The sequence below is a fragment of the Bufo gargarizans genome, chromosome 3 (genome assembly GCF_014858855.1).
Source record: "Bufo gargarizans isolate SCDJY-AF-19 chromosome 3, ASM1485885v1, whole genome shotgun sequence".
NCBI lineage: Eukaryota > Metazoa > Chordata > Amphibia > Anura > Bufonidae > Bufo > Bufo gargarizans.
In genome coordinates this window covers 424,815,461-424,829,027 of record NC_058082.1, presented here as the reverse complement: position 1 = coordinate 424,829,027, position 13,567 = coordinate 424,815,461, and the positions used below count along the sequence as shown (strand labels likewise).

The window sequence follows — 13,567 nt, the reverse complement described above, 5'->3', positions numbered from 1 at the left end:
CCTCATTTATTCAATAAAAAAATCCCGGAAAAAAATGACGCTTTTTTTCCATTGAAAGTACACTTTTCAATAAAAAAAAAATGCAAAAAAAATATCTTCCCCATATGTTTGGTATTGCCACATCCATAACGACCCGGAGTACATAAATATCATGTAACTTATCCCCTACTGTTAATGCCGTAAAAAAGAAAAAAAAAAAAGTATTCCTAATTTATTCTTAGTTGCCACTGAAAAAACATAACAAGCGATCATTCACTCCAAAATGATACCATTGAAAAATACAAGTCGTCCTGCAAAAATCAAGCCCTCACACAACTCCATAGAAATAAAAAATATTAAGTTATGGGTCTTGGGAAGCTGCAATGCAACAAAATTTTTTTCTTTTTAAAAAGTAAAATCTAAAAAAAACTATATGTATTTGGTATCACTGTAATCGTACTGACCAAGAGAATAAAGATATTATGTTATTGATACCGAAAAATGACCGCCGTGAAATTTATAACGTAAAAACGCAGTGGCAGTATTGCTGTTTTTCTCATCTCCCTCCCAGAAAGAGTTAATAAAAGTTAATCAGAAAGTTATGTGTACCCCAAAATGGCGCCATTAAAAACTACAACTTGTCCCGCGAAAAACAAGCCGTCATAAAGCTACACAGACGGAAAAATAAAAAAGTTATAGCTCTTGGAAGGCGACGATGAAAAAAGGAAGAAAAACGCTTGGTCAGTGAGGCCCAAAACAGGCTGGTCACTAAGGGGTTAAATTATTTAGTGGTAATTTAGTTTCAATATTATATTCAGTACATGTAATTATTCCAGTCAAGGTATTACTGTAAGAAAATAACGATTCCATATTTTGTTCAGCATCCTGGTAGGAGGAGAAGAGGCATTTTGTAGCCAAGGATGTCAGGCCATTGTAGACACTGGAACTTCTTTGATTGCAGGACCATCATCTGATATTCTGTTGCTACAAGGGTACATTGGAGTTACTGAAACAGATGGAGAGGTAATATGTGATGATGGAATTTGTAATATGATTTATACCATATTTTGATAAAAAGCAAAAACAATAGTTTATTCCTCAGATGTTCTATACTTATGTTCATATATCACCTATCACTCTTCTCCATTTTATAGAAATCTTGTTTCATCTATTTCTCTGGAGCTCTTTTCTAACTCAATTCAAGTATCTCCATATCGTTACTTTTCAGTATTGCTGTACTATATTATTGTAGATATATATTATCATTCTTATTTGAATGGGCTATAGGAGATAGAGACAATTTTTTCCCCAGAAACAGCATCTTTCTTGTTCATGGACTCTATCTGGTATTATAGGTTAGCACCATTTATTGACTGCATCGGGGAAGCAATACCAAGCACGTCCCATGGTCAAGAGTTGCACTGTTCCTCGAAAACAAAATAGCAAGTCTATGCCTTGGAAAAGTAGTAACCTATATCTTGAACTTTCTTTCATTGTAGTATGGCGTGAGTTGCAGTAATCTAGGCTCCATGCCCAACGTGACTTTTGTAATCAATGGTGTTAATTACAACTTATTACCTGAGCAGTATATACTTCCGGTAAGTTAATCATTGTAGTATGGCGTGAGTTGCAGGAATCTAGGCTCCATGCCCAACGTGACTTTTGTAATCAATGATGTTAATTACAACTTATTACCTTATTACCAGTATATATGTCTTTTCAGTTTTGAGATAAGTTTTCGTGGGCCCATGTCTAGTAAGTTGACCATAAGAGATAGCTCTGGCTGTTTGGCAGTTTGAACCAACACCTACTTTATTTTTCAGACTATAAGACACATCTGGCTATAGGACGCACCAAGGTTTATAAAGCAGAAAATAGGGAAAAAAATATTTTACACTAAATAAATCTTTCCTAGTGGTTTAAGGAATTATAGGGGTTAATGTCATGTACTTTTGTGGCCTCCTTTCTTGGTGTTTTAGTGTAGATGAAGAGGTTGATGTTTTATTCCACTGTAGTGTAAGGAGGTCTAAGTGGGATTCATACCACCAGCTGGGATGTGTCCGTGAAACGTAGGTGGTTACAGTAAATTTATCTGCTAGTGACCACAGTGCATAGTGTGGCAAAGTGGGCTCATGTGATGACAGAAGAAGCGTATAGGCTAATTTTCCATCATACATACTGGTTATTATGAAGCCGCTGAAACATAAGCCTTGTGGTAGATATGACATCTAGGTGGAATTCACTGGTACCCCCTTTTTAACTGTATTGAAAAGCCTACTAGGTTACACTTTATGTACAGTGAGGAACAGAAGTATTTGAACACCCTGCGATTTTGCAAGTTCTCCCACTTAGAAATCATGGAGGGGTCTGAAATTCCCATTATAGGTGCATTCCCACTCTGAGAGACAGAATAAAAAAAAAAAAAAAAGGAAATCACCTTGTATGATTTTTAAGGACCAGTTCAGTTCTGAAGTCACTTTGTGGGGCTTACATAATAGAACCAACCCATAAATGACCCCATTTTAGAAATGACATACCGCAAAATATTCAAAACTGGTATTAGAAATGTTGTTAACCATTTAAGCAAAATAGAGGCGAAATTTGAAATTTTTTTTTTTTTTAAGATTTCCCATTTTAATCAATTTTTTCCTGGAACACATCAAGGGTTAACAACAAAACAAACATCAATATTTATTACCTTGATTCTGCAGTTTGCAGAAACACCCCATATGTGGTCGTACACCGCTGTTTGGGCACACGGCAGGGCACAGAAGATTTTGCACAGTCCTTAAGGGGTTAAAGAGCTCAGATAGGTGCTACTAAATAAAATTAATGAGTGGAGTAGAGGTGAACTTTTTAAAGGCACAGTAACAGGTCTTTGAGAGACAGAATTCTTTCTGTTTCTCAGGTGTTCAAATACTTATGTTCAGCAGTGCAAGACAAATGCATTCTTTAAAAATCATACAATTAGATTTCCTGATATTCTGTCTCTCAGAGTGGGAATGCACCTACAATGTGAATTTCAGACCCCCTCCATAATTGGGAGAACTTGCAAAGTAGCAGGGTGTTCAAATACTTCTGTTCCTCACTGTATATATATATATATATATATATACAAGCAGAGTCCTTGTAGCACTCAGTGGATATTCTGCTGGAGTAGGGTTCCCACCCCTTTAGCAATAGAATCAAAGACTCCAGCTAAGTCGTATTTGATTCAACTTGTTTATTTTGCGTACAAAGATGGTTGCTGCGGCGAAGTGACGTTTCGGCAACTCTGTGCCTTCATCAGACTAATGCCGCCGGTGGGAGAAGAAGTCACATTGGTGTGGACGCAGTGGGGAGTGTAACATGCGGTAATACCGCTGGGAGATAGAGGCGCCTGTATTACCGCATGTTACACTCCCCACTGCGTCCACACCAATGTGACTTCTTCTCCCACCAGCGGCATTAGTCTGATGAAGGCACAGAGTTGCCGAAACGTCACTTCGCCGCAGCAACCATCTTTGTACGCAAAATAAACAAGTTGCATCAAATACGACTTAGCTGGAGTCTTTGTATCTATCTCTCTCTCTCTCTCTCTCTCTATATATATATATATATATGCACACACACAGTGGATATAAAAAGTCTATACACCCCTGTTAAAATGTCAGGTTTCTGTGATATAAAAAAAAATTGATTTTCAATCGGATTCAGGTCTGGGCTCTGGCTGGGCCATTCTAAAACTTTAATCTTCTTCTGGTTAAGCCATTCCTTTGTTGATTTGGATGTATGCTTTGGGTTGTTGTCATGCTGAAAGATGAAGTTCCTCTTCATGTTCAGCTTTCTAGCAGAAGCCTGAAGGTTTTGGGCCAATATTGACTGGTATTTGGAACTGTTCATAATTCCCTCTAGCTTAACTAAGGACCCATTTCCAGCTGAATAAAAAACAGCCCCAAAGCATGATGCTGCCACCACCATGCTTCACTGTAGGTATGGTATTCTTTTGGTTATTAGTGTTGAGCGCGAATATTCGAATTACGAATTTTTTTCTCGAATATCGCAATTTCGAGATTTCGCGAATATTTAGAATATCGTTCTATATATTCGCGAATTCGAATATTCGTATTTTTTTTTTATTATAATATTTTTTTTCTTTCCCACTTTTCTAAAGTTGTTCTTACCTGTCCTTTGGATTCCTGGCTTCCTGGCTGCTCCAGTCAGTGGTGTTTTCAACTTACTGCTATATTCCATATTAGCTAAATTACAATCTAATCTATATGTGTATTTTACGAAATTTCGCAAGTTGCGATGCGAGTAATATAACACGAAATAATCGCATGAAGATTTCAATTTAGCACTGCTATATTCCATATTCTAGCCTAATATGGAATATAGCTGTGCTAAGTTAGCACTGCTGTATTCCATACTAGGCTAGAATATGGAATATAGCAGTGCTAAGTTGAAATCTTCATGCGATTATTTCGTGTTATATTACTCGCATCGCAACTTGCGAAATTTGCAAATGTTCTTAATATTGCTCTAACTTCGTCTTTTAGAATATTACGAATATTCTAAAAGACGAAGTTAGAGCAATATTACGAAATTTCGTAAAATACACATATAGATTGTAATTTAGCTTATATAGTGCTATAATCCCTTTTTTTTTCCTCTAATTTTTTTTGCCTCTTCTGAACTTAAGTTTTGTAAAATATGTACACTGTTAAAAAATATTACTATAGCAGTATATTAGCTTAAATACAATCTATGTGTATTTTACGAAATTTCGTAATATTGCTCTAACTTCGTCTTTTAGAAATTTCGTAATATTGCTCTAACTTCGTCTTTTAGAATATTCGTAATATTCTAAAAGACGAAGTTAGAGCAATATTAAGAACATTTGCAAAAGCCGAAATTGCGATGCGAGTAATATAATACGAAATAATCGCATGAAGATTTCAACTTAGCACTGCTATATTCCATATTCTAGCCTAATATGGAATATAGCTGTGCTAAGTTAGCACTGCTATATTCCATATTAGGCTAGAATATGGAATATAGCAGTGCTAAGTTGAAATCTTCATGCGATTATTTCGTATTATATTACTCGCATCGCAATTTCGGCTTTTGCAAATGTTCTTAATATTGCTCTAACTTCGTCTTTTAGAATATTACGAATATTCTAAAAGACGAAGTTAGAGCAATATTACGAAATTTCGTAAAATACACATAGATTGTATTTAAGCTAATATACTGCTATAGTAATATTTTTTAATAGTGTACATATTTTACAAAAAAAGTTCAGAAGAGGCAAAAAAAAATTAGAGGCAAAAAAAGGGATTATAGCAGTATATTAGCTAAATTACAATCTATATGTGTATTTTACGAAATTTCGTAATATTGCTCTAACTTCGTCTTTTAGAATATTCGTAATATTCTAAGAGACGAAGTTAGAGCAAATCACGAAATTTCGTAAAATACACATATTAGCCTAGCCATAGTCAATTAGCATAGGAACGTTGCCTTATACTATCAAGATAAATAATCGCAATACGCGAAAAAAAATTCGTATATTATTCGCGATAATTGGAATAATTACGAATATTCGATTTCGACGAATATAACACGAATATTCATTCGAATATTCGCGAAATATCGCAAAATCGAATATGGCACCTCCCGCTCATCACTATTGGTTATGTGCAGTGTTGTTTTGGGGCTAAACATATCTTTTGGAATTATGGCCAAAAGGTTCAACCTTAGTTTCATCAGACCATAACACCTTTTCCCACATGCTTTTGGGAGACTTCAGATGTGTTTTTGCAAAATGCAGCCTGGCTTGGATGTTTTTCTTCGTAAGAAAAGACTTTGGTCTTGCCACTCTACCCCATAGCCCAGAAATATGAAGAATACAGGAGATTGTTGTCACATGTACCACACAGCCAGTACTTGCCAGATATTCTTGCAGCTCCTTTAATGTTGGTGTAGGCCTCTTGGTAGCCTCCCAGACCAGTTTTCTTCTCGTCTTTTCATCAATTTTGGAGGGCCGTCCAGTTCTTGATAATGTAACTGCTGTGCCATATTTTCTCCACTTGATGATGACTGTCTTCACTCTGTTCTATGATATATCTAATGCCTTGGAAATTCTTTTGTACCCTTCTCCTGACTGATACCTTTTAACAATGAGAGCCCTCTGATGCTTTGGAAGCTATCTGTGGACCATAGCTTTTGCTGTGGGATGCGACTAAGAAAATTTCAGGAAAGACCAACTAGAGCAGCTGAACTTTATTTGGGGTTAATTAGAGGCACTTTAAATGATGTGTTAAATAGGAGGCAGGTGTATGCTGACTACTATTTAACATGATTTTGAATGTGATTGCTTAAGGGCACTTTCACACTTGCGGCAGGGCGGATCCGGCAGGCTGGTCTCCCTGTCGGATCCATCCTTCCGCTGTTTCGCCGTATCGCCGGACCGCCGCTCCGTCCCCATTGACTATAATGGGGACGGGGGCGGAGCTCCGGCGCAGTACGACGGTGCACGGCGAAAGCCGCCGGACTAAAAAGTCCTGCATGTCCGACTTTTTAGTCCGGCGGCTTTCGCCGGGCACCACCATGCTGCGCCGGAGCTCCGCCCCGTCCCCATTATAGTCAATGGGGACGGGGCGGCAGTCCGGCGATACTGCGAAACAGCGGAAGGACGGATCCGACAGGGAGACCAGCCTGCCGGATCCGTCCAGCCGCAAGTGTGAAAGTACCCTAATTCTGAACACAGCTACATGCACTTTATTTATTTATTTTTGTTTTCTTCCCTCCACCTAAAAGATTTCAGTTTTTTTTCAATTGAGTTGTACAGTTTATAGGTCACATTAAAGGTGGAAAAAGTTCTGAAATGATTTATCTTTGTCTCATTTTTTTTACAGCACAGAAACCTGACATTTTAACAAGGGTGTGTAGACTTTTTATATCCACTGTAGCTGTAAATGGGCAACATATGCAACTACTGTATATGACAGAGTTATATATGTCTGGGACTAGGTCATACTTAATATACTCAAAATATTGTATTGTACATCAGGAACATATTGTACATCAGGAACATACACTACAAACACTGTGTGAACAGAAATCAAGCAAACTGGAAGGGGATAGAAAGTGCTGAACCCAACAAGGATAGATGGGAAGCTCTAGTTTGGAGAGGATTAGAAAATGAAAAACGTTAATGTTGGTCAGAAAATAACTTTACACTATGGCTCAATGGAATAGATCTAAAAGCTTTTACTAATAGTACTGGAACTGGAACTTTCTCTCACTTTAATAATGTTATCATTGTTCCTAATTACAGTAACTAAAGCATCTACAATGCAAATATAGCATGTAAATATACACACCATGCATAGACAGGAATCCAGGATCAATGCCGGGTGATTCACCGCCTATGGTAATGAAAAATAAACATGGCCTTGTACTACCCATTCAATTTATACAATTGCAGTCTTGAAACACACAAAAAATTATTGTGATATGTGTTACCCACTTAAATCTTTCCATGTATGCTCTGACAATATGACCAGGTGTGCTACCGTGCAAACACTATGGAGTTGGCATTTACTCCTCCCAATCCAACCAAGATAAAGTCTAAAGCTAGCCACACACACAACCCAGATAACTGGTGAAAGTTCCTTCTAAACAGTGTGAGAGGAGAAAGCCAAATCAAGAACCCTCTACTAGTGGCTTGTCTCTGGGAAAACAAAAGTACTGGGCAGTTGAAAACCAAATTACTAATTCTTATCTCCCCTTAATCTGTTTTCTGTGAAGATTTGTGAGACCCCCATGCACATTAGGTGGTCAACTGGTTCTGCTGAAACCAGCAGTTCTGGCCTACATTTATCTAAAGGGGTTGTCCCATGAAAACATAACAAAAAGTGAAAAACGGAAAGGGTCTAAAGACTTTCCAAATGCATTGTATGAATAAGGCTAACTCACAAAGAACTGTCTAACGTGGATTTTAGCAAACTGGCATCTATAAAAACGTATTGCACCAGAATAAAATTCAGCCATTGGGTGAAAAGAATATTGGCTTTTACTAAACACAAACATAGATCTTGATATGGACCCAAAGGAACTTTATGTGCTGCTGTTAAATAATTGGCATGGTATCATGGACATTTTTTTTATATTCATTCTAAGTGCTTAGTGCATTTTATGTTGTGTTCGAAGTACATATGGGGAGAGTTCCTTAAAGGGACACTGACAGGCCAAATCAGCATATTTAGTTATATATATGACATTACAGGTCTTATACAGTCTATTAAAAGCATCTAAGGATCCCCCATGTCCACCTTATAAATACCAAAAAATAAAGTTTTATAACCTGCCTGTCTCGTCACCAATCTGCCCAAGGGGCGGCGTTTAATCTCAAATTGCGCCCAGCCAGCCGCTCCCAACTGCCGTTCTGAAGCCCCACCCAGCTCATCAATATTCACTTCGCTGGGCGGCGGCTACAACTCTCCCCAGTCAAGATCCTGAAGTAGTTCAAGCCTTTTATTGTTTTAATATTGATGATTTTGGCATACAGCTCATGAAAACCCCAAATTTCCTATCTAAAAAAATTTGCATATTTCATCCGACCAATAAAAGAAAAGTGTTTTTAATACAAAAAAAGTCAACCTTCAAATAATTATGTTCAGTTATGCACTCAATACTTGGTCGGGAATCCTTTTGCAGAAATGACTTCTTCAATGCGGCGTGGCATGGAGGCAATCAGCCTCTGGTACTGCTGAGGTGTTATGGAGGCCCAGAATGCTTCGATAGCGGCCTTAAGCTCATCCAGAGTGTTGGGTCTTGCGTCTCTCAACTTTCTCTTCCCAATATCCCACAGATTCTCTATGGGGTTCAGGTCAGGAGAGTTGGCAGGCCAATTGAGCACAGTAATACCATGGTCATTAAACCATTTACCAGTGGTTTTGGCACTGTGAGCAGGTGCCAGGTCGTGCTGAAAAATGAAATCTTCATCTCCATAAAGCTTTTCAGCAGATGGAAGCATGAAGTGCTCCAAAATCTCCTGATAGCTAGCTGCATTGACCCTGCCCTTGATAAAACACAGTGGACCAACACCAGCAGCTGACATGGCACCCCAGACCATCACTGACTGTGGGTACTTGACACTGGACTTCAGGCATTTTTGGCATTTCTCTCTCCCCAGTCTTTCTCCAGACTCTGGCACCTTGATTTCCGAATGACATGCAACAGTCCAGTGCTGCTTCTCTGTAGCCCAGGTCAGGCGCTTCTGCCGCTGTTTCTGGTTCAAAAGTGGCTTGACCTGGGGAATGCGGCACCTGTAGCCCATTTCCTGCACACGCCTGTACACGGTGGCTCTGGATGTTTCTACTCCAGACTCAGTCCACTGCTTCCGCAGGACCGATCCCAAGGTCTGGAATCGGTCCTTCTCCACAATCTTCCTCAGGGTCCGGTCACCTCTTCTCGTTGTGCAGCGTTTTCTGCCACACTTTTTCCTTCCCACAGACTTCCCACTGAGGTGCCTTGATACAGCACTCTGGGAACAGCCTATTCGTTCAGAAATTTCTTTCTGTGTCTTACACTCTTGCTTGAGGGTGTCAATGATGGCCTTCTGGACAGCAGTCAGGTCAGCAGTCTTACCCATGATTGCGGTTTTGAGTAATGAACCAGGCTGGGAGTTTTTAAAAGCCTCAGGAATCTTTTGCAGGTGTTTAGAGTTAATTAGTTGATTCAGATGATTAGGTTAATAGCTCGTTTAGAGAACCTTTTCATGATATGCTAATTTTTTTAGATAGGAATCGTTAATTTCTAACGATAATTTGTTTTCCCTTAGTCCTAACAGCAGCACAGATGGGGTTAACTGCCCCCCGTGGACTGGTAGGACCGGCGGAATGTTTAATGAGCCCAAAGAATAAACCAATAAAAGAACTCCAGCTCCCTTAAAGGGAGGGGTTCATCCCCCAGCCCACCGTGTATATCACAAGAAAAAAATGCTTTAGGGCGGGAAATTTGTGTGCTGCTGTTAGGACTAAGGGAAAACAAATTATCGTTAGAAATTAACGATTCCCTTACGTCCTACCAGCAGCACAGATGGGGAGATAGCAAGAAGAATCCCCTAGGGAGGGTCCTCATGCTCGGCAGAAGCAAGAACTGTCTGCCCAAAGGCCGAAAACTCTGATACCCTAGCATCAATCCTATAATGGGAGATGAAGGTTGATTCAGAGCTCCAGGAAGCTGCCTTACAGATCAACTCTAGGGGGAGAAGACTTCTCTCCGCAACAGAGGTAGCTACGGCCCTTGTAGAATGGGCCCTCACAAACTCCGGAGGATCTAAGGATTGAGAGGTGAAAGCTTCCCTGATAGCTTCCTTGACCCAGCGACTAATAGTCGTTTTAGACGCCTTACGGCCTTTAGACTTACCGGCAAACAGGATAAAGAGATTTTCATCCAACCTGAATTCTTTGGATCTATCCACATAGATCTGAAGGCATCTAGATATATCCAGTGGATGTCGCACTGGGACATCAGAGGAGGAGGCAGAGAGTAATACAGGTAGAGAGACTACCTGATTAATATTCTGAAAGGTTGAAACCTTAGGTCTAAAGTAAGGTAGAAATTTTAAAAGGACCCTATCCTGTAGAAACATGGTATATGGGTATAACGCGGAGAAAGCTTGTAGCTCCGAAATTCTTTTGGCCGAAGTTATGGCCAGAAGAAAGACCATCTTAAGTGTTAAAAATTTAAAACTTGCCTCCTCCAAGGGTTCAAAGGGGGGGGATGCTAGCCCCCTGAGAACAACTGACAAATCCCATTGAGGGACGGGTTTCAGTATTGTAGGCTTCAATCTTTCCGCTCCTTTAAGGAAGCGCTTGATGAGAGGGTCCCGAGAATATGGTCTGTTAAGACAGGCCGAGATGGCAAACACTTGGACCTTTAGGGTAGATGGGGCGAGACCTCTGTCCATCCCATCCTGAAGGAACTGTAAGATCGCTGCGAGGGGCGGATCTGCAAACGCCACCTGGTTGGAGCTACACCAAGAGGTGAAGATCCTCATGATCCGGGAGTAGGCCTTTTTAGTAGACTCTGCTCTGGAATGCGATAAAGTTCTCAGGACCGACTCAGAGAGCCCATCCACTCTGGGAAGGGACTGATCAACCTCCAGGCTGTCAGGTTGAGTCTGTGCAGATCTGGGCAGAGATGCGTGTCCCATGACACCAGGGTCTGCTCCGGGGGGAGTCTCCAATATTGTCCCCGACTCATCTGAATGAGCTGGGAAAACCAGGATCTCTTGGGCCAAAATGGTATGATGGCTATTACCGAGGCCTGATCCTGACGGATTTTCATCAATACCCTCGGAATCATGGAAAGGGGAGGGAAGATGTACGCCAGCCTGAACCTCCACGGTGTTGTCAGAGCGCCTATCGCCAGGGGGTTGTCCTCCCTGTCTAGGGAACAAAACCTCTGTACCTTGGCGTTGAACTCGGTTGCCATGAGATACTCCTATGGCATCCCCCATCTGAGGACTAACTATTTGAAGATCTCCGGATGTAGTGACCATTCCATGGTCGATAGGCCGCAATTTAGGCGGTGCGTGATGACGTTGAAGGAGCCTCAGATGTGAGTGGCGGATAGATGGGATAAGTTCAGCTCTGGCCACCGCAGAATTACCCCGATCACAGACGGAAGGGGTAAGAATCTTGTGCCTCCCTGCTTGTCTATATAAAGCACGACAGTCCTGTTGTCTGACGGGACTTTCACTGCTTTGCCCCGAATCTGAGGGACGAAGTGAAGGAGGGCTAGCCGGATAGCACACATCTCGTGGAGATTTGAAAAAAGATGCCACTCCTGAGGAGACCAGGATCCCCGAACTGGGGACCCGTCTATATGAGCGTCCCAGCCTACTAGGGACGCGTCCATGGTCAATATGAGCCAAGCTGGTTGGGTCATAGACTTCCCCTGTGGTAGATAAAACCACCCTGTGGGGGAAAGTTGGGACTGGTTGAATAGGGGGCACAGGGAATCTAGCCCCAGGGGGCTGCCGTTCCGTTTGTTTAAGACCTCCGACTAAGGGGGCCGGAGGTGCTATAAAGCTCAAGGGACTGCATCCACAGTCGCTGACACGAGCCCCACCATCTTCATGAGGGTCCATATGGAGACTCGTTGTGGTACATAAGGGAACCTTGCTAGGTCCTGTATCCGCATTCTTCTTTCTGGTGTCAACTGGAGGGACATCTCCAGAGAGTCGACTAAGAATCCTAGATGACGGATAGAAGTCGAAGGGCTCACGTTCGACTTCAGCCAGTTGACAATCCAACCTAGGTGGAGCAGAAGAAAAAATGCGACATGAAGAAGATGGGAAAGTAGAGGCCAGATGTCCAAATAAGGGACAAATGGTCAGATCTTGGAATCTCAATGCTGCCACTACCGATACTATGACCTTGGTGAAGGTCAGGGGGGCAGACGAGATTCCGAAGGGAGGGGCGGCAAACTGGAGATGTCTGCCTACTCCTAGTATCTGGACTGTGATCCTGAAAAATTTCCCAGCCTTGAGGTCCAGAATGGCCATCACCTCCCCAGAGCTGAGGAGGTGGCTGACCGACCTTATAGTTTCCGTGTGGAATCTGGTCCTCCTTAAAAAGGGATTGAGAAGTATTCAATCTATGATCGTCCGAAGATCTCCCGTCTTCTTGGGAACCAGGTATACTGGAGAATAAATCCCTAGACCCTTCTCCCCTGCCGGTACCTCCTCCAGGGTTCCCTTGGAAGGTAGTCTTGAACATAGACCTCCAAGATTCTTTGCCTGGCCGGCAAAAAACTGCGAGTAGCAATGAGTCTTCCTGGGGGGAGAAAAACAAGGTCTATTAGATTGCCTATGGCAACGATATTTTGGACCCAAGGATGCGGGATTTCTTGGGCCCATAAGAGTCTGGATAAAAGACGCCCCCTTAGAGGGAGGTGGAGAAGGGGTACGGGAAAAACCAGAAGTGTAACGACAGGGATAGCAGGGCTTATCCAAGAGCCTCAGAGAGGCCCATAGTCAGGAGGTTTGTTTTGCCTCCCTGGCGGGTTTACGGGAGCGCCTAGAAAATTTTCTAGGCGGCCCCCCCCAATCTCTGCGTCCAACCTGCTGTCCTGGCCGGCCCCCGCGGGCTTGTCTACCCCTGCCTCGAAAGGATTGTTGGGGGAGACTCTTCCCCTTTTTATCTGAAAGACCCTCCATAATGGTGTCTAATTCAGATCCGAATAGACGGCCAGGTTCAAAGGGGAGCCCACAGAGGTTATACTTGGACGCATTATCTGCGTTCCAAGGTTTCAGCCACAGAGGTCTCCTAGCGGCAGATACTAAAGCCATTGTTTTGGCTGCCAACTTTAACTGAAGTTGGGCTGTGTCACATAGGAAGTCCATGGCCAAATTGACGGACTTGAAGGCAGCGAGGATATCATCGCGAGAGACACTCTGGTCGACATCCGTCTGGATCTGATTCAACCTGGCTCTGAGGAAGGACGAGACCTCTGTGGCAGCAATGGAAGTCGAGGCGGAAGCGGCGGCAGCCGAGTAACCTCGTCTAAGGGTGCACTCTGTCCTTCTATC

General features: G+C 42.0%; 1 protein-coding gene across 1 annotated transcript in view; it reads left to right on the top strand.

Moving 5' to 3' along the window:
• CTSE (cathepsin E) overlaps positions 1-13,567 on the top strand; it is a 55,528-nt gene that overhangs the window by 30,455 nt on the left and 11,506 nt on the right. The window contains exons 7-8 of the mRNA XM_044288448.1: positions 861-1,002; positions 1,479-1,577. Coding sequence (XP_044144383.1) covers positions 861-1,002; positions 1,479-1,577 — 241 coding nt within the window. The remainder of the gene's footprint in view (positions 1-860; positions 1,003-1,478; positions 1,578-13,567) is intronic.